General features: G+C 44.5%; 1 protein-coding gene across 6 annotated transcripts; it reads left to right on the top strand.

Moving 5' to 3' along the window:
* The first annotated feature begins 813 nt into the window (after positions 1 to 813).
* ZNF892 (zinc finger protein 892) lies at positions 814 to 27,390 on the top strand. Of its 6 annotated transcripts, none has more exons than XM_067007203.1 (6): positions 814 to 875; positions 3,987 to 4,071; positions 19,439 to 19,527; positions 22,389 to 22,491; positions 23,215 to 23,301; positions 25,288 to 27,390. In XM_067007203.1, the coding sequence occupies exons 1-6, from the start codon at positions 864 to 866 to the stop codon at positions 26,553 to 26,555; spliced, it is 1,644 nt and encodes a 547-aa protein (XP_066863304.1). In that variant the 5' UTR covers positions 814 to 863; the 3' UTR covers positions 26,556 to 27,390. The 6 variants fall into 6 exon arrangements, with proteins under 6 accessions (XP_066863304.1, XP_066863306.1, XP_066863303.1 ...); XM_067007205.1 differs by lacking the exons at positions 814 to 875; positions 3,987 to 4,071 and adding exons at positions 18,304 to 18,632; positions 18,900 to 18,997; XM_067007202.1 differs by lacking the exons at positions 814 to 875; positions 3,987 to 4,071 and adding an exon at positions 18,304 to 18,632.
* Positions 27,391 to 27,686: the final 296 nt, after the last annotated feature.

Below are 27,686 nucleotides of genomic sequence, written 5' to 3'. Positions count from 1 at the left end.
CAGGGGAGCAAGCGCTAGCTGCGGGCCCAGCACGACTCAGGGTGAAGACGTGGCTGCGAAGTGAAGCGAGGTCACGATAGCCTGGCCCCCGAGTGTTAGATGTCGTGTTTGGGGGTGCGCAGGGCCACGGTCAGCAGTGCTGTCCGCCGGGTGGGACGGCGCATTCCTTCCCCTAGCCTTCCTGACCGAAACTCGCCGTGCAGTGCCCCTGCTTACCCGTCCTAGGGGCCCAGTGCACCTGGATTGAACTGGCTCCGCGGAATCCTGCTGATCCAGCTTTCCCAGAAAGCACCTGATGGGTCATTTCTCTGGGTTCCCTGGACATGGTCTAGGATTTCAACCCCTTCCACCCGGCCTCTTGCAGCTCCCCAAAGGCTCTCCCTGTTATCCTCCGTGCCGCTTTCCCACGCCAGTCAGGCTTTCTTGCAAAACTTGGTATTTCGATTAGTCTGCAAAGATTTCTTGAGTACCAAATATGTGGAAGTAGTTTTTCTTAGAGTGAGGAAAGCAGGATTTGGCTCCCAAGATTCATCATCTACTTAGAAAGATAAAACAAAAATACAAATAACTATAGTATAAGATAGTATACATTAGGTGACTGAGACAGAACTCTGAGAGTTCAAAGAAGATAAATGACCCTGACCCTTTATTTCTTGACGTGGATTCATCTGGGAGTGCATTGGAAACGAGTTTATAGGCTTGGCTGGAAACTTGCATAGTTTCTTTTCATGGCACTGGTGGGCATCTTAAGATTGATGCCCACCTTTTGGTTTTGTGAGCCACGTTGGATGCTGTGTCTTCTCTGTATCCTCAGGACCCCAAAGAGCTCTAAGAAGAGAGGTCTTGGTAGCAGAACATGAACAATGAAACCTCAGGTGAGGGAACTGGGAGGTTTGCTCCGTGTCTTAGGTCTCTGGGTAGCAAATTACAGAAACTCAGTTCAAACTAGTATAAAGGGGATTCATTTTGAGAATACTTGGTAGGTCATGCAACCCAAGGAAAAGACTGCAGGTGTGCCTGTAAACTGGAACCAGGGGCCGGAACAAATTCAGGGCCCTCTTGTAACCCCTCGCCTCTACTTCTGTATATATTTATGTTTCATATTTTCTTGTCACTGCTGACTGGCTTTTTCTGCTCTCAGATGGCGTGACAAAATGTGACTGTCAGGGGTTCCCAAGTTTTTATTCCCTCAAGTGGAACCTCATGAGAAGAGACTGACCTCTTCTTGGTTCCTCCTCCAAAATTCCAGGGGAAAGACTCTCATTGGTTAGGATGCCAATCAGCTTTGGCCAGGAAGTGAAGTCATTTTTTATAAATGTTCCGGTGTGGGTAAAGATTTTCCTTAAAAAGTGTGAAGTGTTGTTGGCAGATCTCAAGAGACAGAACAATAGCTGCCTGTCACTCACCTTGAAATACTGCTACTAAGAAAGCTACTTTATATAGAACAGTAAGCCTGGCCGGGCCTGGCTGTAATCCCTTTCTCCAAGAACAGCTCCTCAACCCCCCAACCTCACTCCTTGGCCACAGCTGATTGGGCACGAGGTGGAAACATGATTTAAGGTCATTAGGCTCTCAATGGCCAACAATCAATAATGTCTCGAGAATTTCAAGTAGGAGACACAGAGACCAGGGCCAGTTAATTGTGGGTATTACATCAGTAAGTCCAAGAGGACTTGTCTGTACAGAGGAGAATTTTGAGAACATTCTCTTGAAGGATGAAAAGACACAAGACTCACGTTCCCTGATGGCTTTAGAGAGCAGCCTTTGTTCCAGCACCATTCTCATTTGCAGTCACCTCCAGGCACGTGTCAGATGCCCTGCACACACAGAAAGTATAAATATAATCTTGCTATTGGCCACTCTAAAGGTTCAAAATGGTATATCCAGGTTCTCTGTCTAGAGATCTCAAGGAGCAAGAGATAAAGATGTATAGCACCATCATTGTTCCTTCCATATCCAGCAGGCACACAAGTAGACTAACAAATTTTAAAAAATAGAAATAAAATCTGATTGGTAGTGGGTCATAACCATAGTTGGAATCCAGAAGATGGTGCCAAACATGCCTTATCCCGTTGGATTGTATAGCAGTGTATCGCATGGAGTCAGCCTCGGGTGGGTACTGATGGGCGCCTTTACTCCTAATTCCCTTTCTCTTTCTACCCTTCTGCCCTCTCTACTGCCTACTGACTACATCTTGCAATAGCATTTGTGATGAAAGCCCAGGAGAATATTTTTCTGGCATTCTTTGTGGACTAGCTTGGGGAGACCATTATTCTTGGCTCCACTCCTTGAAGAGTCTTTCAGATTCTCATTTGAAAACTGACAGATGAACGAATCTTTCCCTTGAGAATATTATTACCTCTGATGTCTTCCAGGTGCTTTCACGTCATAAGGTTGAGAAGGACTGGAGAGAAGGGTATATAGATTCTCCCTCCTGCCCCGGATGTATTGTTAGTCGGTGTAGCCTGCCTCCATTTTTGGATATTTGACTGCTGACAGCTTTTTAAAGCCTCACCTCTCCCTTTTCCCCTTACGGCCCACACCTGAACAAGCTGATGAGGAAGCCTGAATGTTCTCTCCTTTGACATCAGCAGGAGATTCAAACCACACAAGCCCATTCCTATGGGCATGTGGGAACCCTCACCTTGGCCCCATCCCCTAACCACGATAAAAACCCAGGCCAGTCTCCTTTCCTTGCTCTCTCAAGCCATTTTGAACCTGCTTGAGAGGCCTGCCCTGCTCTCCCCAGAGACCTCAATTAAATAAATAATAATCTTTTTTCATACTCTTAGTGTGTGTGGGTGTATCCTCATCAGTCTCAACATGGCACCAAAGTTTGGGTGGGGTCCACCTGCCTCTGCAGGTGACTATAACAGTCCCTAGCTCTCTGGCTAATACTTTATCTCCCGTGGTCCTCTGTGACACCAGCCAATGCTGCAGGGCTCTGGTCAGTCTATCCATCTTGCTTGGTTCTGTTGCTGGAGAAGCAATTGTATTGTCTTGGACCGACCATTGAGTAGTATCATTTTGAGTACAGCCTCCTAGTTCTGCAAGAAATTTAAAAATGACCCTAACAAAGAAACTGGCTGCAATTTCTAGCATCTGGCTTCTGATTCCCTTTCTTTTGTTTTATTTTCTTTTTTGTGTGTGGTGGGGGGTACATGGCACAGCATGCAGGATCTTACTTCCCCAACTAGGGATCAAACCCGCGCCCCCTGCAGTGGAAGCACAGGGTCTTAGCCACTGGACCGCCAGGGAAGTCCCTGATTCCCTTTCTCTTGGCTGGATGGGACCCAGTCAGTTTCTTAAACCTGTACTTGAGACCCCTGGCAATCAAAGGAATTAGGACAGGAGGCCAGTGCTCTTTAAACCCCAGTAGGGGCTACAACTTTCAGGAGGCCTGGATGCAGTTTGATTATACTGTCCTTATAATGCCCACTGTACCCTAAAAATAACACCTCACTTGCCTGAACTGGCTTGAATATACTTCTGGTCCTTAGAACTAAACAAAACTTGAATAATACACAGTCGTCTATTTGCTTTTACTTTTTTTAAAAATTCTTGACCATACAGGCATTAGCTTTAAAGAAAATATTAGTAGAAGCATCCTCCGGGTCATAACTGAAAAGTCCAATTGAGTTATTTATTAAATGTTTATGTCAAAATGCTACGGAGCACAATGCTGATTGTAGATATATTAAATGGGGTAAAAATTAACCTCAGTGTAAACTCTTTGATTTTCAATAGTTTTCCGATGTGGGAACAGAGTTCTGTTCCCAGGAATCTGCCAACTCCAGAGCAAAGTTGTGGCCATATCCATAATATACACCCCCTGGGAAAGGGTGAGTTTACTTCTGGGTTTGCTTTGCTCTCGGTAGGGTATTGGGTGTAAAGGCCGTTTCACACCTCATTGTTAGGTGGAGATTTTCTAGCCTGGGTCTGACAACTGCAAAATGGGATTGTTCTCCATGTCTCCTTGTCTATAGCTCTGCCATCTCTGGACTGGTCCTTTTCCAAGAGAACACAGAAGAGGAGAGAATGGCAGCTGTGCCACTAACAGCCAGATGGCAGGTGAGTTGGACCTCCTTTGGTCTGAAGCTTCCTTGCCAGCCAGAGAGTGAATGCCTTGGAGACTGGTCCCGTTCTGGTAAAGGCGGGCCCTGTAGAGAAGACTCACTAGTACCCTGTCTGGCTCCACATTCTCTCCTCTCAGACCAGACAACACAGCAGCAGACACCTTCCTTCTGAATCACCCTTCATAAAGCCTTGGCAACGGGCCCGCTCATGAGTTGATCATCATTGGGGAGCGGAGGGTTGAGGCAGCTCTGTCCATGGCAATGAGTCTGGTGGTCCATGGGCTCTCTTTCATGAGAATATAAATAGTCTGAATCTTCTAGTCTGCACAGGAAGTTATCTTGCCTTTCAAAGAGGCGCTGTGTCTTTGATGCCATTCCTCTAGTTTCGGCTCTTTAGAGCAGCAGTCCCCAACCTTTTTGGCTCCAGAGAACGGTTTCACGGAAGACACTTTTTCCACAGACCGGGGGCGGGGGCGGGGGCGGGGGCGGGGCTGTAGTTCAGGAGGTAACGCGAGCGATGGGGCGCGGCTGTAAATACAGATGAAGTTTTGCTCGCTCGCCTGCCGCTCACCTCCTGCTGTGCGGCCCAGTTCCTAACAGGCAATGGACCGGTACCAGTCTGCAGCCTGGGGGTTGGGGACCCCCGCTTTAAAGTATCCTCAACTGAGGGTACGCCCATCATGGGTCTTCCCTTGACTTGAGAACCAGTTGGTCAGGCTCAGATCTCATGGATCCATAAATGTTCGAGCTGGAAGGGACTTTAAGATGATCTAATCTAATTCTTTCATTTTATAGTTTAAAAAATTGAGGCTACATAACAGTGTCCCTGAAATTTGGAGGTTCTGCCATGGGTACGATGGTATGAGGCCATAACCAAGAGTTTCATGCCTCAGGTCACAGACCTGTACCTCTTCCTTAAAACATCCGGTCCCCTTGACACCATCAAAACCATTTCTTATCCATTCCATTGTCTTCCAGTGCTGTGGTCTTTATGCCTCCTCAGTGATACATAAAAGAAGACACATAAGTAAGAATATGTCTTTTTAGAAGGTACTCAGGTTTAAGGATGTGGCTGTGAAGTTCTCAAAGGATGAGTGGAAGCAGCTGATTCTTATTCAAAGAGCCCTTTACAGGGAGGTGATGCTGGAAAACGATCAGGATTTTGTTTCTTTGGGTGAGCATGACTTTCCTCAGTGACTCAGAATCTGCCATCCAGTGTGTGTGTGTAAAGAATATGGCCCTTCCTCTCTTACTGGGACAGAATTGTGCATCTTTGAATAGATCCCCAGGAAGGATAGAAGAATGCTTTGTGAGTTTATATACTTTTTGTTGTTTGTTTGTGTTTAACTAGTGACATCCTAGTACTACTGGGATTTGGTAGATGCCTCACAGAGCTGCTTTAAAAATATATTGCCGGGCTTCCCTGGTGGCGCAGTGGTTGAGAGTCCGCCTGCCGATGCAGGGGACACGGGTTCGTGCCCCGGTCTGGGAAGATCCCACGTGCCGCGGAGCGGCTGGGCCCGTGAGCCATGGCCGCTGAGCCTGAGCGTCCGGAGCCTGTGCTCCACAACGGGAGAGGCCACAACAGTGAGGCCCACATACCACAAAAATATATATATATATATATATATATTGCCTAGTAATAATGTAGTAATGAAATCCTGCCTCCTTACCAAGAGGTAAAGAACAGGTTCCTGTTGATGTCAATACTCACTCAAAAGACATTAAAAGACATTAAAGGGATTTCCCTGGTGGTGCAGTGGTTAAGAATCCTCTTGCCGATGCAGGGGACACAGGTTCGATCCCAGGTCCAGGAAGATCCCACATGCCCCAGAGCAACTAAGCCTGCGTGCCACAACTATTGAGCCTGTGTGCCACAACTATCGAAGCCAGCGTGCCTAGAGCCTGTGTTCCACAACAAGAGAAGCCACCGCAATGAGAAGCCCACACACCACAACGAAGAGCAGCTCCCGCTCACCGCAACTAGAGAAAGCCCATGTGCAGCAATGAAGACCAACGCAGCCAAAAAAAAAAAGACATTGAAATACAGTCATAAAGAACAGGAATGAAGGTAAGGTAAAATATAGAGAAAGCATATAGCATCTTGTAGGAAAATGAACCACCTACAGTTTTTAAAATGAGAGAGGAAAGCCTGAGATAATCCCAGAACTCCCTAGACCACAGTAATGGACCAAAAGAATGGCAAGCAGAACAGGACATCTGAACAGCATTAAGGAAGACTGCTGAGTCCAAGCCACAGAAGTTCCTAAGGCCAGGGACAAGAAAGTGGCTGTCATGCCAGTGAAGTCTCATCATTCAGCCTGAGGGAAACCCCGGGCCAAGAGTTTCCTTTTGATCTGGATGGAGTCTATAGGATAAGTGAAGGTTGGACTGAGACCCTGGCGTTAAGTAAAAAAAAATTGTATCATATAAAACTGAAAATGGGTACCCTCTCTTCAGGAAATTGTCCTAAGGGGAAAAAAATCAGATAAATGTTTATCTCAGTTTTGCCTAAAATTGTGAAAAATGGAAACAACATACATACTTTGTAATAGGCATTTAGATAAATGAATTGTTGTATATCCATAATGCACTACAGTATAATATGGGCCTTGACAATTATAGGGTTAGAAAAACAGTAATGACATATTGTTAAGTGATACAAGCAGGATACAAAATGATTGGAACTTGAGTACATTTACAACATATATCTATATGCATAGGAAAAGTCTGAAAGAATCTACACCAAAATTTTATCCCTAATTATCTTTGACTAGTAGGCTTGCAGGTGGCTTTTCTTTTTCTCTTTTTTGCATTTATCATTTATCTACAATGAATATAGAATATTTTAAAGTATTTTAAAAAGTGCAAAGAAGATAAGGAAACACATTTTTAAATGCAGAGTGATTAGCATCAAATTTAGTGTAGTGTTTACCTCATGGGGGGAAGGGGGAGGGGATGAGGGAAGGGCTTCAATCTTAGCTTTAATGTTTATTTCTTAAGTTAGATGGTGGGTTCATAGGTGTTTGTTTTAGTTTTTATGCCTTTTGTATGTCTTAAATATTTAAATATGCATTTAAAAACTAAATGTAGAAAATCAAGGCTTTATAAATGCCACTACTTGAAAATTTTAAAAGCCGAAGACATCATAATTTATCTTTTGAGAATTAAAAAAAGTTATTGATGTTTTCAGTTTTGAGTGTTTTATATTAACTGTACAAAAGGTGAATTATATTTCTAAAACTCTTCCAGTTTGATTTGTAGTTTCATCAAATTCAGTACAGTTGCACAGAAGGATAATTAAAAATAAATAAATAAATAAATAAATAAATTAAATAAAATAAAATTTATAATAAATAAAATTTATTATTTAAAAAACTACCAAAGGACACGGGGTGTCTTCATCACCTTAGTTCCTTTAGGTGCAGAACCTTCTCCATATTCCACTCCTCTAGGCCAAGAATTTTCCTGAAACCCCCAGGAATACCAATTCCATAGGGGGGAGGTTCCTAGATATTTAGTGGGAAAAATAAGTGAACTACTTCAAAAGATCTAATTCAGATTTTCTAGAAAGTCAGTCCTGACTTACCTTCAGAGAATAGAAATGAGTATCTTATTCGAGAAATTAATGTATGCTTTCTGGACAGTTCCATCTTCCTCTCTAGAGAGTAAGGGGCTGTTATTAAACCCTGAGATGGCTATGAATTTCCATCCTAAACGCCATTTTTCATTCTGTTCTTTATGAACAGGACTTCTAGCCCCTAAACCTGATGTGATTTTACAGTTGAAGAGACGTGAAGAGCCGTGGAAACTTGATTTTCAGGAAGCGGAAGAGAAACAAGTCCCAGGAGGTACTTCTTTAGGTATGTGTGAACCGGGCAAGTGGGACTGTGCTAGACAGTTCACTTAGATCCTGCTCCTTGGGGTCTCATAGGCCTGTGGGGATGGTTCCTGCCATAACGGGCCTTGGCCTGGAAAACCTGTCCCCCAGATAGAAACAAGGCTTTCCTGTCACCTTTCTCAAGTTCTTGCTCAAATGTGCCACCTTCTCAGTCAGGCCTGCCCTGACCAGCCTACCTGAAAGTGAACTCTCTCCATCCTTTTCCCGTCTCCAGCCCCTGCACGACCTAGCTCTTTTCCCAGCTCTGTCTTCCTAACATACTATATTTTTACTTCTTTATTTTGTTTATTGTCTGTGCACACCTACTCTCCGATTAAAATGTAAACTCCATGAGAGATTCTTGTTTTATATTGTTCATTACTGTATCCCCAGTGTTTTGAACAGTACCTGGTATGTAGCACACACTCAGATATTTGTCAGAAGAATGAATTAGTGGAGCTGTGCATAGCAAGGCCCTTCCTCTTGGTTTTTTTGTAGGGGTGGGTTGAGACCTATGTTTTTGTTTTTTTTTTTTAAGATTTTTTTTTTTTTTTTATGTGGACCATTTTTAAAGTCTTTATTGGAACCTGTTACAACACTGCTTCTGTTCCATGCCCTGGCTTTTTGGCCACGAGGCATGCAGGATCCCAGCTCCTTGACCAGGGATCAAACCCACAGTGCTGCACCAGAAGGTGAAGTCCCAACCACGGGACCACCAGGGAAGTTCCAAGACCTTTCTTTGTCTCAGCTCTGCTAACATTTCTTATCTTTCCTGCTTACCCTTTACCATATCTCCCTCCACTTCCTCTAAAACACCGTTCATAGTCACTGACAGTTCTCTTGCTCAGGTGCTAGCCTGTCTCCCCACTTACTCTCTGCTGTTTACACTAATGGACACATAACAAACTGCCCGGTCATTTCTGTGCTTCTTTGTGTCTCTCCTATTTTTTTGTATCTGTATCTCCCCCTGAAATGCTCTTCTTTTGTCTGTTCATATGGTTACCTTGTCTTTCAGATCTCAGCTTAAATGTCGCTTCTAGATGACCATTCTTAAGGGTCCCTCTAATGAAGACCCCACTCCAACTCCCATTCATTATTTCCTTCACTGTGCTTTTCACCATCTGTTCTAGTTTGTTTGTTTATTCTTTGTCTTCTGTCTGGTAGAATACAAGCATCACAAGGGAAGGGACCATGTCTGTCTTGTTTATTAGAATCCCAGTGACTTTTAAAAAAAAATCTTCTTTTATGTATTTATTTATTTGGCCGTGCCACCAAGGCATGTGGGATCTTTGTTCCCTGACCAGGGTCGAACCCGTGCCACCTGCATTGGAAACACAGAGTCTTAACTGCTGGACCACTAGGGAAGCCCCTAGAATTCCAGTGACTTTTACAAGCGCCTGGCACTTAGTAGGAACCTAGTAAATATCTATGAATGAATAACTGAAACCTTTTTAATGGACTAAATGCCCACCCTCCACTTCCAGTCTCTATTCCTCTTTTCCTCTGCCATTTTTCACCCTCTCCTTGCTGTCTTTCTCTTGAGGAGCTACCAATCAACCAGGTAGTATTTTGTATTCGTTCTTTTCTTAACATATACAGTGTTTTCTTTTTCACTGGCACTAAGCCCAGTTATATCTGTTTTCTATTTGTTTTAGACCAGAAGGCTAGACTTGAGAGCCAGGACTCAATTCAAAGGCAGGATGTTTCTGAAAAAGTAAAGTCATGAGAGATATTAATGGAAAAACTCAGAGAAGATGGTCCTCTGGGCCCTGTACTTGGCCCAGAAAACCCTGAGGGCATGATAAAGGAAAATCCTTCAGGGGAGACTTTGAAGAAATCCTCCCCCAAGGAAAAGGACTCCAGGCATAGATCCACTCCTGCCAAGAAAACCAACAGTAAGGGGAGAAGCTTTGAATGCAGCATATGTAGGAAGACCTTATTCAACCACTTCTCCCGCACTTGCAATCAGAGGACTCTTTGGTTTATATGCTCTTGTTCTTCAGTTTAGCTCCTCAGGACCTTCAGTTTCCCTCTTTTGCCCTCTTACCTGACCTCTGGGCTCTGGTAGAGTAACCCATCACCCAACTATTCTTGTTTCTACCCAACTACTCTTGTTTCTAGGGTAGTGGTTGCTTTTATCTTTAATCTCATTGGTACCTAAGATGCCTTAGCCTGGCTCTGTCATTCCATCAATACTCCGGACACAATACCTTCCCTTTCTCATCATATATTCACTCATAGCTGTTGAAGGGAAACACATTCATACCAGAAGTACAAAGTCCAGTTGCAACAGCCAGCTGCAGCCATGGCAGCTGGGTGGGGTCCCAGGCCGAAGAAGTCAGCCACAGTGAACCAGGAGATGCGGCCATGTCTAATCTCAAAAAATACCACAAAGCCAAAGTTAACTCCAGACATAGCTCACCCACGAGGGGTCAGCCTTCAGTACTAAAGCAGCAGACATAAGGATGTAACTGAAAGCAAGGCCACCATGTCCTATTAGACATGATGTCCTTCTTGCCCTCAACATAAGCATCTGTGAAACCAAAATGAAGACTGTCCTATCTTCACCTACACAGTGGGGACATAGATGGGCTTCCTCACACCTACATCTCTGAGAATCCCTGCTTAGTAATAAAGCAGCAATTCCAGATAGCAGCCAAGAGAGCATGAACCACAAGATGAGGAGGAGGACAGGTTCCTCATGTCTAGGTGCTTAAAAAGAAAAGCACAATGATTTTAATTTCTCGTGCCATATTGCCACTGCAGTGGATGAGGGATAGAGAATTAGCATGACACTCATCTTTTATGCTGTTAATGAGCAGGAATCTAGAACTTTAGGCAGGGCAAATGGAGCTGTGGTGAAGCCCAGTAGCAGAGGCCACAGAAAGTCAGTCCCCGTGACGGTCAAAGATCTGACCCCTGGTGTGGTGCCCGAGCTGTTGAACATGCCATAGGTATTGTGTAAGGATGTGGATTCCTGTCCATCATGCATGTGTATAAAACCTGTGCAAAGTCTGCAGAAGAGGCACATGACCAAATACCCTAGGATCAGCAGTTCAACTTACTGAGCCATGCTATAGAACCTCATGCTAAAGTAACTTGCAATAGCTAAAGCATTGATAATGAGCAGTGGGTAATGCTTATTATGGCAGAAGCTGTTAGTTGCCTAACTTGCAGTCATTCTTTTTGTCTTCTTTAACAATAGAAAATCTGAGTGTACTCTGAGCGACAGAGTGCTCAACTATATTTCTCAGCCTCTCTTGCAGTGAGGTATGGCTAATGAAGCCAATGATATACCGATATACCAATTATCAGACCAGTGGTATATTGACATAATTGGAATTTGTTGGACAGAACTTCAGGAAAGGCACCTTAAAAGAGAGAGGAACAGGGACTTCCCTGGCGGTCCAGTGGTTAAGACTTCCAATGCAGGGGGTGCAGGTTCAATTCCTGGTTGGGGAGCTAAGATCCCACAGGCCTTGCAGCCAATAAACCAACACATAAAACAGAGGAAATACTGTAACAAATTCAATGAAGACTTTAAAAGATGGTCCACATCAAAAAAAAAAAAAAAAAAAAGAAAGAGAGAGGGACAGCTAGGAAACTCCCTTTTGCCCTTGTCCTTCCCTTCTTTCTACCTGGAATGTGGACTTAATGGCTGGAATTCCAGCAGCCATCTGTGACTTTGAGGATATAAGCCATGCCTGAAGAATGGGAGAGGAAACAAACAGAAGACATCTGATTCCTTGATGATCTTATGGAGCCTCCATACCAGCCCTGGACTGCCTACTTCTGATCCTGAATGAGAGAGATTAAAGCCTTATGTATTTAACCACTGTATTCACAGCCAAAGGAAATTTCTATTAAACTTTTCAAAGCAATACATAGAGTCAACAGAAAAGGAACTAACTCTTCCACCCAGAGAGAATACAGCCTCAGACCAGGACCAGAGGGGAGGCAGTGTACCTCACTGTGAGGCTGGCCTGACCTCAGAATTGCAACAGACCACATCTTTTATAATCAGCTCTGGAGCGCTGATGCCTCCAGGGTTTTGCTAATTGTAGTAAAGTAGTGGTAACAGAGAAAGAGGAACATCTCTCCTGTCCCTGTAGCCCAGCATAATTCTTTGCAAATCCTTCATAAGGATCTGGTAATTCAACCCTAGAATCCTTCAAATATCCTTTTGCAGGGCTGTTTTTCTCCAGGCCATTCTCTGCCACTCTTACTTAAACAAACAAACAAACAATTTATCCATATACAGCTATCTTTTTTAAGTACACAGAGAATGAATTATAAATTAAACACATATAATCACACTCTTCGAAGTTGGCTAACTTGTTGCCAAGAGTCGGTTCCGTAGGTAGCTCTTGGCTGTTATTGAACCTGGTTGTGGCGATGACTTAATGATCCTCCAGGTCTACTGCTTGTCTCTTTCTGTTTGGGGGGTGTGTGAAAGGGAGGGACATGGTGTGTCTTGGTGCAAAAGGATGACGTGAAGTTGGCTGAAAGTTGTTCCTCATCTAAAGGTCTGTTGGTTTCTCTCACCATGCAAATGCCCTTTCCCACTATTTCTTTCCCATTAACCCCCCAGCAGCGACCCTGCTAGGAAACGGGAATTTTCCCTAACTCTCTTGAAAAGCCTCATTGATAAGTCTATCTGATAGAAGGATAAGATGGAGTAAGACCTCCTTCAATTGAATAAGTAACTTGATGAGTTTCAAAGAATCCATGATACTGTTACTATTATTTATTTGTTGTGGGTGGACAAAGCAAACATATACCAGCAAACAAACCAAGGATGGGCTGAAACCAACCCTGAATGTCCTGTCTGGACAAAGTTGGTGCAGGCCACTGTATCACTTGGTTTGATGTAAACTGCCTAGATAGACCTCCAAGTCTCAGACACCTTCAAGTTCTTCAGTCTTCAGGATTGCCCCTCCAAAATTCCAGATTAACTGCCTCATCAGCATTTGTCAGGTTCCAGAAGTCTCTCCTGGTTGTTGCTTGTGAAGTCACCAGCCACCTTGGCTTCCTTCTGTGGCTCTTTGCTGGACTGCTGTTTGCAACTTCTCCTCTCCCATCAGTGTGACTCCTTCATTCTGATGAATGGTCAGAAATTTTATGTGCAAATTCTGCTACTCCATATTAGAGGATACACATTCCTTAAGCATCTGGCCGCTGACACTAAGGTATTTGCTTCATTGAAACTCCTGGTGCTAGGACTAGAGATCCTCTATCATTCTCTCCCAACATCTCCAGCTCCTCCTTACTTGAGCTGAGTCTCAGCCTGGGCCTCAGCCTTACTCAGCTGGTCCTAACAACTGCTCCTACTTCCAGCATGAATCACACAGCTCATGCCCCCCCCCCAGTTCTCCCCTGAAACAATGAGGCCATTAGAGGGATGGGGGAGTCAGAGACCACATTCCCAGTCTTCGCCCAAATTTCCTAGGAAGCAGAGCTTGAGGCAAGAATTAAGAGCTGCTGCTTTATGAGGTACAAACCTAGGGCAGCACGAGTGAAGAAAAGAAAGTGAAACAGGGAGGGATGGGAAGAAAAGTAAGGCAATCTATTCCCCATTGGCCACTGCCTCACGATGGGCTGAGAAGAGAGATGGTAGGTTATTCAGCAAGGGCATCTGCTTGGCTCTGCAAGAATTCTCCAGACAAGAGGGTGTGGAGAAAAGAGAACCCTCTTGCACTGTTGGTGGGAATGTAAATTGATACAGCCACTATGGAGAACAGTATGGAGGTTCCTTAAAAAACTAAAAATAGAACTACCATATGACCCAGCAATCCCACTACTGGGCATATACCCTGAGAAAACCATAATTCAAAAAGAGTCACGTGGGCTTCCCTGGTGGCACAGTGGTTGAGAATCCGCCTGCCGATGTGGGGGACACGGGTTCGCGCCCTGGTCCGGGAAGATCCCACATGCCGCTGAGCGGCTGGGCCTGTGAACCATGGCCGCTGAGCCTGCGCGTCCGGAGCCTGTGCTCCGCAACGGGAGAGGCCACAGCAGTGAGAGGCCCGCGTACCGCAAAAAAAAAAAAAAAAAAGAGTCATGTACCACAATGTTCATTGCAGCTCTATTTACAATAGCCAGGACATGGAAGCAACCTAAATGCCCATCGACAGACGAATGGATGAAGACGATGTGGCACATATATACAATGGAATATTACTCAGCCATAAAAAGGAACGAAATTGGGTCATTTGTAGAGATGTGGATGGATCTAGAGACTGTCATACAGAGTGAAGCAAGTCAGAAAGAGAAAAACAAATATAGTATATTAACACATATATGTGGAGCCTAGAAAAATGGTACAGATGAACCGGTTTGCAGGGCAGAAATAGGGACACATTTGTAGAGGACAAATATATGGACACCAAAGGGGGAAAGTGGTGGGGAGGGGTGGTGATAGTGGGATGAATTGGGAGATTGGGATTGACATATATACACTAGTATGTATAAAATAGATAACTAATAAGAATAAAATGAAATTTAAAAATTAAAAAGAATTCTCCAGACAGTCTACGTGGAGAAACCATGCCTTGGAGCAGGTGATGCGCAGAGAAGCAAAAGGATTTTACCTGATCACATCCCTCCCATCTTCCTCGCGTTTTCAGGTTGCATCATAGCCAGATCCCACAACCTATCGTGTGGCACATCAGCAAGTCTGGGCGTGGTACCAGGAGCCAGGAACCTGCCGTGTGCAGTTATTTGGCCCGTGGCAAAAGCAAGGGGTGAGACTGGCCCGCCCAGGCCCGTAACTGTCCCGCTGCAGGTGGTGCAGTCACAAGGCTGAGTGCGCTCCCAGGCTCTGGCAGCTGAGATGGAGCAAAGAGCTGAGGGTCTGTGCAGAGGCCCAGAGGTAACGTGACCAGGCAGAGGACTCATGCCTGATTTATTCCCTTTGCTACTTAAATCTAAGCTCGATTTCCTGTCTCCAGTCTGCCTTCCTCTCTGACTGCCTGAGACCTTTAGCACCTCTCCCTTCTCTTGAATCTCGTGTCCCTCAAACCTCCACCTGTTTGCCACCCAAACCCTTTCTTTACTCTTTGGTTTTTCCCTCTTCCATGGTGATTAACGATTCCTTGTTTACCTCTCTTTACATCAACTTTCACGTCAAAGTTCATGGCCTTTGATGGCACCGTAGCTTCTTGAGGAAGGCAAGGATGCTTTCCTGGCAGGTTGTTTTGGCAAACACAAAGACAGACTAGAAGGAAACAGTGACTCTCAAATTTAATCTTAGGAACTTTAATAAATTTAGGAAAGCTCAAGGTCAATCCACCCTTAAGAGACAATGGGGACTCACTGGGAACCAATGGGTTTTTAATCCCAAGGGATTCCAACTCCTCTCTGCTGCTTTGTGGCACCAATTTATGCACTTGGGCCAGCTGGTAGTGTCCGTTCAAACGTTGGGCCTGTGCAAATAAAAGCAGGGTTATAAAGGAAGTCCACGTTTCCCAACAGCACACAAATGAGAGCCGAGAAAAGCAACGAGGGCCATATTGGTTGCAGGCATTTATTCCTTCTCTACAAGTACAGAGCATACTCTCATTCAGCTGTTGAACATCTAAGTACCGGTAAATACTTCAGTGATACTCCTTGCCCCATGGAGCTTAATCTGTGGTGCATGTGTGTTGGAGACACCTAGTAAACAAAATTAATAATCATATGTTAGCAAGCAATAAGTGCTATGGGAAAAAAAAATAGTGTGGTCAGAGAAAGCTTCACAGGGAACAAAGGCTGGGAGGAGGTGAGAGAGCAACCATGTGGGCATCTGGGGAAGGATATCCAGACGGGAACAGGCACAAAGGTTCCATAGTGGAAGCATGTTCACTTGATTGACAAATGACAAAGAGGCCAGTGTGGCTGCAGCAGAACAAAGGAGGGGAAAGTAGTCGAAGATGAGATCAGAGAGTTACTGGGTGTGGATAATACAGACTTTTTTTTTTTTTTCTGGCCGCACTGCACACACCCGGGCCATGGCAGTGAAAGCACCGAGTCCTGCCCACTGGACCACCGGGGAATTCCCAGTGATGCAGATTTTGAAGGGCTTTGTGGGCCACTGTAAAGACTTCGGCTTTTTTTTCTGAGATAGGGGAGCACTTGTGTTGAGGCTAGAATATGCAGGGCAAGAGTAGGAGTGAGAGCAGTCAGCAGGCATTTGCAGTGATCCAGACGGCAGATGATGGATGCTTAGAAAAGTGCAGTAGCAGCGGAGGTGGTGAGACGTGGTCAGATTCTGCAGAGATTTTGACACTATGGCCAACAGGATTTGGGGAGGAAGTGGATGTGGGTGGTGAGATAAAGAGAAGAATGGTGACTCCAAGGTGTTTGAACAGAGCAAATAGAGGGATGGAGTTGCCATTTACGGAGGTGGGGAAAACTACAGTGGGGGAGGAAAGACATCAAAAGTTCACTTCTGAACATGCTACATCAGCGATATTTATCGAACATCCAAGTAAAGAGGTCGAGGAGACAGCTCAAGGTCAGGGGAGAAGCCTAGGCTAGAGAGAGAAATTGGGAGTTGACTACATTTGGATGGTATTTAGAATATCTAGAATGAACAAGATTACCAAGGAGTAAGTGTTGATTGGAAAAGAAACAAAGTCCAAGGATTGAGCCCTGGGATATTCCAACATTTAGTTCATTCCCAAATGAGCAGCTTCAGCGTCACTTGGGGACTTCTTAGAAATGCAATTTCTCAGGCCCACCTCAGACATCCTGAATAGGGGTGAAGTTCAGCACGATGATTTCACAAGCTCTCCAGGTGATCCTGACCATGCTATAGTTTGACCACCACTGGTTTAGAGGCTAGGGAGAAGAGGAGGAAGAACCACTTAAGGAGACGGAGAAGGAGTGGCCAGTCAAGGAGGAAAACCAGAGTGTTTCCAGGAGGGACTAGTCAATTTTATCAACTACTGTTCATAGGTAAAGTGAGAGGACTGAGAACTGCTCACTGATTTGGTAACAAAAGGGAATTTCATGGTGATAGTTAACAAAAGGAAGAAAGGTATTCCCAGGTGTTCCAGATATGTCAACTGGTGGTACTCTTCACACACTATTTTTTGAAAGAAACTGCCCACTCCATATCTCCTGCTGATGGGGGGTGACGGATGGGTGGAGAGGGGGGTGTTGGTTCCCTCCAGCTTGAGCTGGCAGGGCTGTGTTCTCTATCACATGCACCCTCTCCTCCCAGCCCTAGCTGATTGGACCAAAATCAGCCAATCTAGAGATGAATTAGGAGATAAGCATAATTATCTTATAGCAGAAACCCAGTATAATAGTGGCTTCTACAAAACAGAAGTTTACATCTCTCCCACATTAAAGCCCAAACTCTGTTCCACCAAAATGTTAGGGGCTCAATTCCTTCTGTCTTATTGGTTTGCCATTCCTAGGGTATTAACCTTGTCCACACCATCCACGATGACTAGCCTGCGTTCCAGCCAGCATGGAGGAGTTTCTTCTTCCCTTTAAGAATCACTTTGCTCTCATCCCCCTGGCAAGAGGTAGGGATGATGAGAAATGTCATTTTTACTACAGGCAGCCTTAAGCCTAGCTAAAAGTTGGGGATTCTATTAGAGAAAGGACAAACAGACGTTGTGGCTTATACCCACGCAGGGACAGTTAGGTACTTTGATTTTCTTTCTTGGGAAGCTTGAGCTGGATAGAAAATTGGCCACTTTATTGTGGGAAGGAAGGTGAGAACATGCACCAGCCTGAGGATAAACCCACTCCCAGCTGACGTTTCCTAGAGCTCTTTGGGAGTTTGAAAGACTTTCATGTTCCAGGCACCTTAAGGTCAGCGGTGTTACTAACTAATAGCTTCTTGGGGACCGGACTGAGGGGCTTTCCGGGACTGAGATTCTATTTTTCATTATTTCGAGGTGCAGCATGGAATAAACATCCCTGGTTACTTGACGTAATCTCTGCCCCCCGACAATGGGTCGTGGAGGCGCAGTACAGGGGAAGCGACGTGGTGGGGTGAACATCCTTGGAACGCGGGCGCCTTCCCTCCGAGGGAGAACAGCAGCCAGGGAGGAGTCCTAGGTGGTTAGGGGGGCGCCGCCCTCTACCAGTTACAGTTGGCAGGGAGTGAATTTCCCTCTCGAGGCGGGGTATGGCGCGGCCGAACACGTCCTCCGGGATCGGAGCCCAGAGTACACACTGAGAGGGGGCGGCCCCTGGAGCGTCCAGGAAAGATCTCTCCGAGGGGCCGAGCGGTGCCGCAAAGACGCAGGGCGGGGGCAGAGGCGGCCCCGCGGGGTCTTCTGGGAAGCGTCCTCTGGTGACGCGCGCCGCGCCCTACGGAGGATTCTGGGAGTTGTAGTTCATTAGCGAGTTCGGGCTGGCGCGACTCGGCCCGGCCGGCTCCTAGATGCCTTTGTCGCTAGTCGGGCTTCCACAGTGTTGTTCGCGAGGTCGAGCTTGGGCTCCAGGAGGGCTGAGCGCGTGTCCTTCTGAGTCTGAGTGGCCGGAAGGAGGGCGGTGGAGGGCCTCCGGGTGGAGGACACCGGGCTGCCCAGCTATAGGGTCGCGCGCGTGTTCCCGGGCCTCGGGGTGGACTAGAGCTGTGGACCCCCGGCCCCTAGTGCATTCGTCGCGCCATTCTCCCACGGTCGTCACTTGCGCCGGCGGGGAGGAAGTCGCCATGGAGCCTAAGGGCAGAGGTGAGAATTTCAGAGGGATGCCGCCTGCTGGAGAGAAAAAAAGGAGAAAGGCTGCCCTCTGGCTGGGGCAAGCTCTGGAAGGACAAGCATCACGTCTTCTCTGGGAGAGATCCCATTCCTACCAGTTGGTCTCACGTTGGGGTTTAAGGGGAGCCCGCTACCTACATTGCCCTGCTGGTCTTTAGGATGACGTGTATCTCCTTTGCCCCTCAAATCACCAGATCTGACAATTTGGCTTTTGATAATGACTTTCTTTTGTTCTCACAGGAACCTCGTAAGGCGGTTATGGAGGAAGGAGACTATCAAATAGACCCATTGGCAGATGGGGAAAGTGAGGATTCGAGAAGTCACAGGATTTGTTTAGAGTACTTGGATTTTTTTCCCCCACAGGCCCATTGCTTTTCTGAGAAAGCCAATTTTGTAAATGAAAAGCCAATGTTCAAAAAGAATTTAACTAGTCTTTCATCCTGTGAGCCAGGAATAGAACAGGAGTGACTCACTGAGGCACGGATTGACACACCGAGACTTTGAGACTATTTTGACTACACTCAGCAGATGAGAAATGGAAATATGTATTTAAGTGTCCAGGATCTCATAGCAGAGTTCTACTGGAGTTTAAGGGCAGAGGAGCATAGGAGGAACCTGAGGCAGCCATGGTCATGACTGTCTTGTATAAGAGATGTTGTGGCATTGTCCCTTGGTTCCCTGTGTTGACTCTTCTTAGGTGACAGGTAGTTGTGTGTGGCAGTTTCTGTTAGTGTACTGCAAGCAAGAGTAATCACTGCGGCTCCTATTTCCATTTGTAGGGTCACTTTCTGAGAATTCCGACCTTCCCCATGCTGGAAACCCAAAAGAAAATGGCCTGACCACTGTGCTGCTGACCCCTGCATACCAGGTGGGTTTAAATTTCTTCTTTTTTTTTCTGTTCTCAGAACATGAATATGGTTTCTAGCATTGTTACGGACTTGTTCAGCCGTGGTTCCTAGACCACTGGCTTCATCCTAATAAAATGATGAGTGGTGAACCTGATAGTAAATGCTCCTCACATGGATAGAACTTTCCCTCCTGGCATCACTTCTCTGTCCGCTTAGTGCTAGATGCACACTTACAAGCTCTTCAGTGCTGTAATTGGCCTCCTGGCGAGATGCAAAGGAATAAAAGCCAGTTGCCTCTGCCTTGTGAAGTTTACTGAGGAAATAAGATATAGATAAGTAAAATAGTTAAACAGCAAGAAGAAATATATATATATTTTTTAATAGAGAAATTATTAGTACAGACAAGTCGTAAAAGACCTTAGAAGAGGTTTTCCATCCTCTAGAGTCTCTGGGGGTAAAATGCTGGGATAAAAGCTGCATTTTGGAAGACAAGAGAGAGTAGGTAGTTGGAAAATAGAATATAGGAATATTCCAAGAGAGAGAACAGCTTTGGCAAAAGTCTCCAAGTGATGAGAGAGTCAGAGGTCTTCAGGGAGAATGTGTGTCACTGTGGTGTGAGCTGGAGTGTGATGAGGGAAGTGTAGGGGTGTTGTAGCCAGACCACAGGAAAAATCCACACAGGATCTTACTCCAAAGGCAGATGGGGCCCCATGAAAGCTTTTAGAGGCCCAGCAAGACGACACATGCCGTGAATGATTGGAGAGAGAAGATTAGTCAAGATGCTTCTGTAGGATCTGGCCTAGGATACTGGGAGAACGGCAGACCCCGTGGTAAAGGCATTGGGACTGCCTGTCAACCTCAGACCTGCCTCACAGCATCCAGGTGCTAACAATCCATGCAAAACGCTAGGAAGAAACACCAGTACTGATTCTGATCTGAATTGGTAGATCTCTTTCAGAGAGAAGAGGAGAGAGAGTCAGTAGCATCTGCTGGACAGTGTGTGATTGGTCTACCTGTGCCCTCAAGCCCCCCACATACTCAAACTGAGCAGCAGCTCCTTAAATGAGTTTGATTGCTGAGGTTTTCTCAGAACTAAAGTCTGAAAGGAACTGCTAGGTAGTCTGTTACTGCTGCACTGTTTATCAAGAAAAGAGACTGTACAAATTCCATGGCTTGTGTTGAGCACTCCTGAGGCATGTGGCCTTAAGGGACCATAACTTAAATAAAAAGGGAAGTGATTTCATAGTTCAAGTATTAGAAGAAGATTTAAATTATTTTGAGCAGGGGATTTTCAAAGTAGGTAGTTCTTTTAACTTTATGTCATTATGTGAATTATTTTACCAGTTGGTTTTGGAGGATATGTATACATATATACGTGTGTGTGTATACATATATACATGTATGTATGTATATATGTATATACATATATATGCAGGGGCTATGGCAAAAGTGGTGTTTCAAAGAAAGCCATGACTGGTTCATTTGCTAGCATCCCAGGGACTGGTCTGTTTCAATGTGACTCCATTACGCTGAAGATGTATAGAAAACATTTTTAATAGAGTTAGAAAAATTATTAGACATTTGTTTTATCAGCAGTAAACAGATTCAGGTCTAGATTCAAAGGAGCATTACCCACCCTACTCACTCTCCCTACATTTTAGTAGACGATCTAAACTTTGTGCCTGTCATCTAGGTCAAGGTAATGTAACGTAAACACTCCTGTAATGTTTTCAATGTTTGATACACTTCTGTTCCCCTCCCACCTCTGTTCCCAGGCACACTTTTAGAGAACACCCCATTTAAACTTAATTCTTGTTTCTATTAATTCTTTTCAAGTGTTTCACCTTCTTTTAATTCTTTGAAAAATATTCACACTGTTCCTGCTCTGTGCCAGAGACTAGGGCTGCTTCACTGAGCAAAATTAAACCTGGCCTCTACTCTCTTGGAGGTTAGCGTCTAATGGGACAGACAGACGTTAATCACAAAGTCCCCTTGATGTGTGCGTAACCCAAGAGGAGGGAAGGAACATGGTGCTACCACCCAGAGAGTCAGGGAAGGCTTCCCTGAGGAGGTAACCCCTGAGCTGAGATCTGAAGTGGGAGTAGGATTAAAATAGCTGAAAGGATGGGTCAAGGGAGGAACATTCAGGGACAGAAAGCAGTGTGTGTAAAGGGGTAAAAGGGAGGGAGTATGACATACATTTCAAGCAGCCAAAGGGCAGCCGGCAGCTGGAGCACAGAGAATGCAGAGGAGCAGTGTATGATGGGGTAGAGAGTAGATGGTAGAGGCGGGCGGGAGAGTGGTCATACTGGCTGGGGAGAAATGGCGAGAACACTTGCGGAACTCTGATAATTTGGGCTTGAAATACTGTTTTACAAATCTATATACTGTGACATGTGTAGCAAACATCTTAATTTTTAAAAAATATATGGGACTGATTTTATTCTCAAAGGAAAACGAGAGGGAAAAATAATTCATATTTCTTGAATCTCATGTATTTTAAAACCATACCATAAAGAAAATACTTAGTTCATAATTATACTTTCTCTACTTTCTCATATCTAAATAGTAAGGATTTCTGTAGTTCTATAATTTAACTTTTCACCATGTAAACGAGTAACTTGGTACCTTCAGATTTTACCCTGCAGGTGTTCCTTCCCACTTGCAGGTTACATGCGATTCTGATGCGTGGAGGTAAGGAGCGAGTCTGTGACTCCACATGCACCAGAGAATCTTAGTATTGTAAGGGATGATAGAGGTCATTTTGTCCAACCTTCCTGTCCTTCCTGTCTTTCTCCTCTTATGCCATCTGTTTGAGTCCTTCCCAGAGGCTTCTGGAAGGATGTCCCTTGGTGAGCACTTGATGTGTTCGGTTTTTCAGGAGTCGATGATCAGGGATATGGCTGAGGCTCTCACCCAGTGGGGGCAGCTGAACACTCCTCAAGGAGAGGTGCCTGAGAAGCATAGGGATCTGGTCTTGCTGGGTAAGCATCACCCCGGCCCCCACCCGGTGTGGGAATTTACCCAGTGTGGTACCTTTGCTTCCTCAGTTCCTAGGAGCCCTGAAGTTCTTAGATTCAGATTCTTAATCCCTACCTAAGGTCTGATGCAGGCAATTTCTTCTTTTTGTTTCTGGATATAAGTTTAAACCTTCTAGAGTCAGCAGTGGACACCTTTATATTGTAATTGCCTAGGTGGTAGCGTCCTTCTCCCTACTCCCTGACCAAGGATGTTGAGACAAAGTTCTAATGAAAAACAGCTTTTAAGAGATGGGTGCTGGGCTTCCCTGGTGGCGCAGTGGTTGAGAGTCCGCCTGCTGATGCAGGAGACACGGGTTCGTGCCCCGGTCCGGGAAGATCCCACATGCCGTGGAGCGGCTGGGCCCGTGAGCCATGGCCGCTGAGCCTGCGCGTCCGGAGCGGAGAGGCCACAACAGTGAGAGGCCCACGTACCACAAAAATTAAAAAAAAAAAAAAAAAAAAAAGAGATGGGTGCTTATTCTTTTAATAGGGAGAGGTAAAAACAAGTGATTCAATTATTCTGAACTCAAATAGACCCCACATCAATCTTCCTACCTTCTTCTGAGCGCTGTTGAGGGAGAAATCCAGAACCGACCTTTCTCTCTCTTATACTGACTGTATTTTCTAATGACCAAGGAGCTAACACTGCGCTCTTTACCAGACTCCTTTTTCTTTCCCCATGAACAGGGCTTCCAATTTCCAAGCCTGATGTAATCTCTCAGTTGGAGTGTGGGGAGGAGCTGGAGAGAGAAGTCTCAAAAGCAGCTAGTCCAGGTGAGTGATTTTTGGAAACAGTGAACGTAAAACCCAGATGGTCACTGGGAAAAGCATCTTTGCAATGCTTGTGGAGGAGCCTTTCCATATTTCACTAGACCCGTGGAAAGGTTGAAGTGAAGTGCCTTTCTCCTGGGCCATACTCCAGCTCTGTGGATGCTGATCTGTTATAGAGTCATAATTTTATTTTTTAGAAAGTCAGTACTTTCCACCCTTTCAAACCAATTCTTTTTCCCAAATAAGGTGAAATGAAATCAACATTTTAATGTTTGTTGATAATTTGTTTGGGTGCAAGGCTCTAAACCAGGTTTTTTCATATATGTTATTTTATCTCTGTAGGATAACGTGACTTTTTGTCTCAGCACAATGACTATAAATTGATCTCTGAGTCGTCCCTTGCCTTCTTCTCTGTCTAAGTGGAGGTAGCATAGCATAGTGGTTAAGAGTGCAGACTTTGGAACCACTCTTCCTGGGCTCAAAGCCAATCTGAACTACTTACTAGCTCTGTGAGCTTTAACAGATTAATTATTCTTTCTGTGACTCAAATGTCCAAACTGTAAAATGTGGGTAATGATAGCACTTAACTAATAGGGTTGTTGTGAGGATCAAATGAAATAATCCAAGGGAATGCTTAGAATAGTACCTGGCTATATGCTAAGCAAATGATAGCTAATGATTAAGTCCTGCTAACTTTTCTTTTGAAAGATGTCATGGATTTGAGCCTATCACTTTTGTCAAACTGGATACTGCAATGGACTACCAGCTAATTATACTTTCTTTAGCTTTTAATTATACCTTCTTATCCTTGTCTAATTAGGCAGCATAATACTGCCAGATTTCCCACAGTGAGTTGTTTACTCTGCCAGTTCTGTATTCCTCTACCTGCCTTCAAGACCTACCTGCCTAGTCATTTTATCTTCTCTGTTCAGCTTGAACACTTAACATGAGACAGGCAAGTCTCTGACTATCCTCTGCTAACCATGTGTTTTCTGCAAATGTTTGGGGCTTCAGTTCTTCCACTCCCCTTAGCTAAAAGTCCATTTGCCTTTAAGCTGTTTCCACCTATTTAATCCTTAAAATCCTAGCCACTTCCTTGATTATGATACATCATTGAGAACGTTATATTGTATTGATTTATTTCATGTAGAGTCATGGTTGGAATGGATATTAATGACCGTTTAAGCCTAGAATATTTAAACATTTCTAGCAGTGCAGGTTTTTCCCCCAAACTCTTCCTAAGAAGCCCGGAATTTGGGGACAGGTGTCCTGACAGGTTGGGGACCAATCTGAGCATGTGGGGATTTGACCTTCCCCTCCCCACACACTACTTATTTTTTTGTAAAGGTTGGTTCTGTTTTGCTGTTTCCAATTTGTTCGGTGTGGTGAGATCAGAGATGATCAGTTGCTTTTTAGTTACTAATTGAATTTGTAGATCTGGACTACCTTGAATGCTAGCTTCTAGGATTTGTGTCTCACCTTGAGACAGTGGAACGAACAGGGATTTTTGTGTAAGAGGTATGCTTTTAAAAGGTTAGTCTGCTAGCAGTGATTGGGACATATTGGAACAAGAAAAGATTGGTGGTAAGATCAGCTAATGATGGATATTCTCAGGACATGATGCTCTGGTGAGGTGGTGACAGTGGGCAATCCATGGGAGACCATCGTTTTCTGATCCCAGTCCAGTCTCCACCAGACCCTATTTCTTATCTGCTGTTTCCCCCATCACCTCTGTTTAGTCTTGTTCTGTTATTCTTTCTCATTTCCTCCCCTGCTGGATACAGGAATGTTGAGCACTGCTTTGCCCAGTCATCTTTCTTTTCTCATGCTCTCTCAAGGTTGCAGGGCTATTTTTGAGAACTTACAAGTTCCTCTGTCCCCTGTAAGCATTTTTTGTTTGTTTCATTATTTTCCTACCACAGCGATTATTTTTCTCTCAGTGTAGGAAATGATACTTTGTATTTTTGTTTCTTTCACACTGGGGTACAGGACTGGAATGCAAGGAGCTAACTCCAGAGCAGGACATTTCTGAAGAAGAATCAGCCCCTGTTAACACTGGGGTGTTAATAGAGAGATTTCCAAAGGAAAGTTCCAGTGAATGTGAGGATTCTTTAGAGAGTCAGCGGGAAAACCATGAGAAGCATTTAGTACAAGAGGTTGTCCCTCAGAAGAAACCTTCTGGGGAGAGAAGTTACCAGTGTGATGGATTTGGAAGAAATTTTTGTCGGAGGACATTACTTGTTCAGCAGCAAGGAGAGCGACGACACAATTGTGATTCATTTAAAAAGAACTTGAAACAAAATTCAGATCTAATGAAACATGAGAAAATTTGTGCAGAAAAGAAGCCTTGGAAGTGTAATGAGTGTGAAAAGGCATTTAGTTACTACTCAGCTTTTGTCTTACATCAGAGAATTCACACAGGAGAAAAACCCTACGAATGTAATGAATGTGGTAAAGCCTTTAGTCAGAGCATACACCTTACTCTACACCAGAGAATTCATACAGGAGAGAAACCTTACAAATGTCATGAATGTGGGAAAGCCTTCAGTCACCGCTCAGCCCTTATTCGGCATCATATAATCCATACTGGAGAGAAACCCTATGAATGCAATGCATGTGGGAAGGCCTTTAATCAGAGTTCATACCTCACTCAACATCAGCGAATTCATACTGGAGAGAAACCTTATGAGTGTAATGAATGTGGGAAGGCCTTCAGCCAAAGCACATTCCTTACCCAGCATCAGGTCATTCACACTGGAGAAAAACCCTATAAGTGTAATGAATGTAGGAAAGCTTTTAGTGATCGTTCAGGCCTTATTCAGCACCAGAGAACTCATACTGGGGAGAGGCCTTATGAGTGTAATGAATGTGGGAAAGCCTTTGGCTACTGTTCAGCCCTGACTCAACACCAGAGAACTCACACTGGGGAGAAACCCTACAAATGCAATGATTGTGCCAAAGCCTTCAGTGACCGCTCAGCCCTTATTCGTCATCAGAGAACACACACTGGAGAGAAACCTTACAAGTGTAAGGATTGTGGAAAAGCTTTCAGCCAGAGCTCATCTCTTACAAAGCATCAGAAAACGCACACTGGAGAAAAACCTTATAAGTGTAAGGAATGTGGAAAAGCTTTCAGCCAGAGTTCATCCCTTTCTCAACATCAGAAAACTCATTCTGGAGAGAAAACCAAGGAATATGGAAAAGCCTGTAGTGAACATTCAGCCTTTGGCCAGCAAAAAAGAATTCATACTGGATAAAGGTCCTGTACATGTAGTATGTTCAGAACATATTTATCGAACAGTTACTATACATGCTGTGAGTGCTACAAAGGAACTTAAGACTGTGTTACAAAAAAGATTTAATTGAGAAGTCATTGTTGATATGGGACATAGTTTATTTAGAGTGTGAAAGAAGGGTTTTACATTTTTTAAAGTAACAGAGGACGTTGTGTATTTCCCTGGGGAGAGAGGAAAATTATTTCCAACACCCTAATGTGTATGTAAGCTACCAAATCCTTGCGAGAGAAATAGGGTGTGCCATGATGGAAAGAGACCCATCTTGGCTGGGGTATGTGGTCCCATAATGCTAAGGAGATGAAGTTTTGAAGGGATAAATGGTCCTTTTAGGCAAATTGCAAGGGTGGAAATAAGAGGTTGGCGATTCACAATGAACCTGTACAGGGTTGAGAGTGGTGGTGGAAGGGATGTTGCCCTTGGTCTTTCTTATCCACCTCTTAGGAGGTGGATAGAAAGAATAGACAAAAAGAGCTGGGGGATGAACTCAAATGTCGATTGAGATAACTACTCAAATGAGTACCAAGAACCAGGAAAAATATCAGTCAGGCTTGTTAGTTGGTCACAAAGTTTCCATCTTGAAGCCAAGGAATATTGGCCTGGCAAGTCCACTTCTGCACTTTTGGTCTTTTAGACCATATTCATTGAGAATTGACCTACTAAGAATCACATTAACTCCAAGGGCCAAGACTGACAACCTGGAAAGGAAGACTACAGAAGGGACCTCTGATGCTTTCAGTCTGTTTTAAGCTGAGTTACCTGAGAATGTGCATATTTATAAAAATTTGCCTCAGTTGTATGTAGTTTCTACCCTAGGATTTTTCATACCATCGTTTAATTTAGCTGTAGACCTGAACTGACACTGCATATTAGGTTGTAAACAACTTGAAAACACTAGAAATATTTACCTTTCATCATTTTACTCTTAAATAGAGGCAGGTGACATCTTTATATTTGTTTTTTTTCACTGAAACTTTGAAGATTATTTTTGCAAACATTTTGAGTACTGTGTTTTTAGTGGTTGCAAGTTTGACTGTGATGTCTTAGTGTACATTTCTTTCAGTTTATCCTGCTTTCTGTGCTTCTTGAGGCTGT

Source organism: Kogia breviceps, chromosome 11, assembly GCF_026419965.1.
Source record: "Kogia breviceps isolate mKogBre1 chromosome 11, mKogBre1 haplotype 1, whole genome shotgun sequence".
Classification (NCBI taxonomy): domain Eukaryota; kingdom Metazoa; phylum Chordata; class Mammalia; order Artiodactyla; family Physeteridae; genus Kogia; species Kogia breviceps.
The sequence above is the reverse complement of the archived record's forward strand: the minus strand, read 5'-3'. Positions and strand labels throughout refer to the sequence as shown.